The 3,375-nt window shown below is 37.0% G+C and overlaps 1 protein-coding gene across 1 annotated transcript in view; it reads left to right on the top strand.

The window, feature by feature from the left end:
- Nucleotides 1-1,551: 1,551 nt before the first annotated feature.
- The window catches only part of LOC104404761 (low-density lipoprotein receptor-related protein 1B-like), a gene marked incomplete at its 5' end in the record, with an annotated part of 9,477 nt that continues 7,653 nt past the window's right edge, over nucleotides 1,552-3,375 (top strand). Inside the window, one exon of the mRNA XM_010013282.1 lies at nucleotides 1,552-1,628. Coding sequence (XP_010011584.1) covers nucleotides 1,552-1,628 — 77 coding nt within the window. The remainder of the gene's footprint in view (nucleotides 1,629-3,375) is intronic.

Genomic DNA, 3,375 nt, shown 5'->3' on the forward strand with positions numbered 1-3,375 from the left:
AACGAACTTATTTTAATAAGCATGAAGTGCCTATAAGTTATACTACAGTTTATCTATTGTGTGAAAGTTTTTGAATCAACTATCAATTAATTAACATGTTTTTAAATACGATCTGTGCCTTACCTCTGTCTAGCTTTAGTTAAGCACCTTCATAACATAACCTACAAAAAAAAAATTAGTCCCCCCCCCAGAAAAATTCAAACTTAATATGAATCTCAGTAAAGAGTTTTGTTTGAATCATCATAAAATGGAAGGGACCTTAAAGATCATCTAGCTCAAACCCTCCTGCCATGGGTAGGGACACCTTCCACCTGAGTGATGGATTGTGCTGGCATAGGTTTAGGAGCAAAAAAAGAAGCTAGCTATTCTTCTGCAGTGATCTGCAAAGACAAGAGAGAGTCCAAAGCATAACTAGCATAGGTGGTTAGGGCTCTCCTGTAAGAATTCCGCAATTTTGGCTGGAATATTTTGCACCTTTCTAAACCTTTTTGTATTATGTAACAATGTCAGTCATTAAGCATGTCCACCTTTGCAAGTTGTTAAAGCTTTAGAAAGGCATCGGGAAACTAGTTCTTAGAGCTGCATGCAGAGTACTGCTGTGTTTCATTTTCCTAAAGATAACCCATGTTGAAATTCATAAATAATTCAAAAACTCTTAGAAAAAATATGATTCATTGCACAATATGCAACAGGAGACATGAAAAGTGACAACTTCCTGCTGTTCCAACAAGGAGAGTTTGAAGTTCTATAGTAAACTTAATCATATTTACAGCAGGATGAATAAGTGATTTATTTTCATTGAGGTATTTCCATTTTTTGACAGATTTGCTTAGTCTGCATACATGGACTCCTTGTGTTTGCTTGTATTCATGGAGAGCATTCTGAATCCCAATTGAAGAAATATTTGAATATTGATATTACTACAAGGAAGTTATAGCAGAATAATTGTGTACTCGTCCAGGCATCTAGTTCATGAAGCATGCGTTCAGAATATAAACAGTATTTGGGGCACTCTGAAGCCAGTAGATACTCCTGTCCCTTCAGGACAGTTTTTCATGCTTTAATTCTCACCTAACTTACATACACATGTATTTCTGCAAATACATACCTTGTTATGTATTTCAAAATTTCAAAAGATAAAGCCATCAGAATGTAGAATTTTCAGGAAAACATTTAAATCTGAAAGCAAAGAAAAGGGGAATTATAGCCTTATGCAGAGCAATGGGGAACAGCAGAACTGTGGAAGGAGCCATTTGGCATGGATGCTGCAGTTTACTGGATGCATGTAGTAGTTTGTGTCCAGTCAGATATGCTTTGTGGATATGGATGGGACTGTAAAAAGCTGTAGTTTTAAACTAAAAATGTACTCAGAATGTTGTAAGTGCCATGGCAGAGTACTACTGACTCCTTCCATGAAGCTTATTGTTTATTTGGTGGAATCACTGTTGTCATTCTCATAGCTCTTGAGAAGATGCTGGTGGTCTCTTTAATAGTTTAGTGTGTTAATAGCTGACTTCTATTAACTTTACAATCTTAATTGGATCCTTTTAGATGTTCAGCCAACTGGTCAGGCACACAGTGTGAGAGGCCAGCTCCCAAAAGCAGCAAGTCTGACAATATCAATACAAGTAAGTACTTTAGATAACTACAATTGCTTGTCAAATTTGGCTCAATTTAGAAATTTTGATCTAATAATACTTTAGAATGTGAGTTGGTGTCACGAAAAGTGCTGGTTTACCTGAATTTATTTAAAACAAACCAAAACAAAAAAAAACCCACCCAAAAAAATCCCAGCAACAAAAAAAAAACCAAAATAAAAAAAACCAACCCCCCCCCAACTGTAAATGTAGGGGTGTCTCAATTTTTTGATTGACATTCAGTGTTTCATGAGGTGGTTTAGATGCAAGCCATAAACTATACACTCACTGGTTCAAGGGCTAACCTGCACTCTTCTTGAAGAAAGCATATCAAGTGGCAAGTGCTTGGTGATATCGCTGCTGTGCAGAGACCTAGTATGGGATCTCTGACCATTTAAGTCCTACTGAAAGCACCAAAAATAGACTTGTGAGTAGTTCATAACTTTTGTCTTGGCTGTCTGCAGAGGTTTGAATTTTACCTGCTGTGAAAATCATCCTGAAAGTAAGAATACCTCCAGTCATATTTTTCTTTTAAACGTGCCTGTAAGCATAAAAGGATGGTATTGCTACACTGTTGGCAGTTTAAACTGGACAAGGTTCCCTGTGGTGCACCGAGTATGCTGATGGTACCCTGCTGTATGTCTCTTGGTCACGTTTAACCCAACTGGAGCGATAAAATGAATCACCCTCTATTCAGGTCAGCTTGATGCTTAGACGAAATTTTCCTAGTGATCCAGATAAGTGAAAGAACACAAGCTGGAGATGGGCAAAAAAGCAGCCAGAATCTAGACCAGTATTTCATGTTGTGGGAATATCTCCTACGATTTGGGAAGTGAGTGTTCATCTTGTGCCTGCTCCTAGACCCCAGGCTACACCATGGTCACCAGATGGCAATTCATATATGGTGGGCTGTTGGTCACATTTTTTCTTGAATGTTTACCTGCCAAGACAAAATGAACTCTTTTGGTGTTTTGGTTTGTTTGGGGTTTTTTTTGGTTTTTGGTTTTTGTTTTTTTTGTTTTTTTTCGGGGGTGGGGGTAGGAGGATTGTCTCAAGTTAGAACTTCATCCAGTCATTTACCAAATGTTATCTTAAAATAGCATTGCTGTAATGTTATTTACATACTGAATCTTCATAAGCTGGAGTGAACTTGGGATGCTTCAAGTTTTTATTCAGTAGTACTTTGTTTCGGGCCTCTGACAACCAGACTTGGCTTTCAGGAAGCCTTCAGGCAGAATTCAAGGCATCTTTTCCAATTCTTTATTTAGACTGTGTTTAATGTAGAACAGAGACTGCCAACAGCTTATTTTTTTAACAAATTAGTAACTGTAACTAGTGAAAAACCACCAGTGAAGGATTGTGATATCTAAGGAAATGCACGTCATTCCATATTGGCTTTATACTGAAGACATGCAGTTTATAAGGGCCATTTTTTTATAACATAAAATTATTTGTTACATATATTTCTTTATTGCCAGATACTTGTATTAAAACTGAGAAATTCTTAGAGGGGTACAGTTGCTGACCTTATTTTTACAGGTAGTGTCATTTCAGAAGTTATCTGACAAAATAATGTTAAACCTGTTTTCTTCTTTCCTGTTCTCTCCTCTCCTTTAACATCACTGTCTGATCCGTGCACTGTTTTTCTGCTACATTAAGCATTATTGTAGTTTCCTTGATTGCCTATATCAACATAACAAAATTATCAGGTCCTGAGTACAATGCAGTAAAATGCAGG

Source organism: Nestor notabilis, unplaced genomic scaffold (assembly GCF_000696875.1).
Source record: "Nestor notabilis isolate BGI_N333 unplaced genomic scaffold, ASM69687v1 scaffold5484, whole genome shotgun sequence".
Taxonomy (NCBI): domain Eukaryota; kingdom Metazoa; phylum Chordata; class Aves; order Psittaciformes; family Psittacidae; genus Nestor; species Nestor notabilis.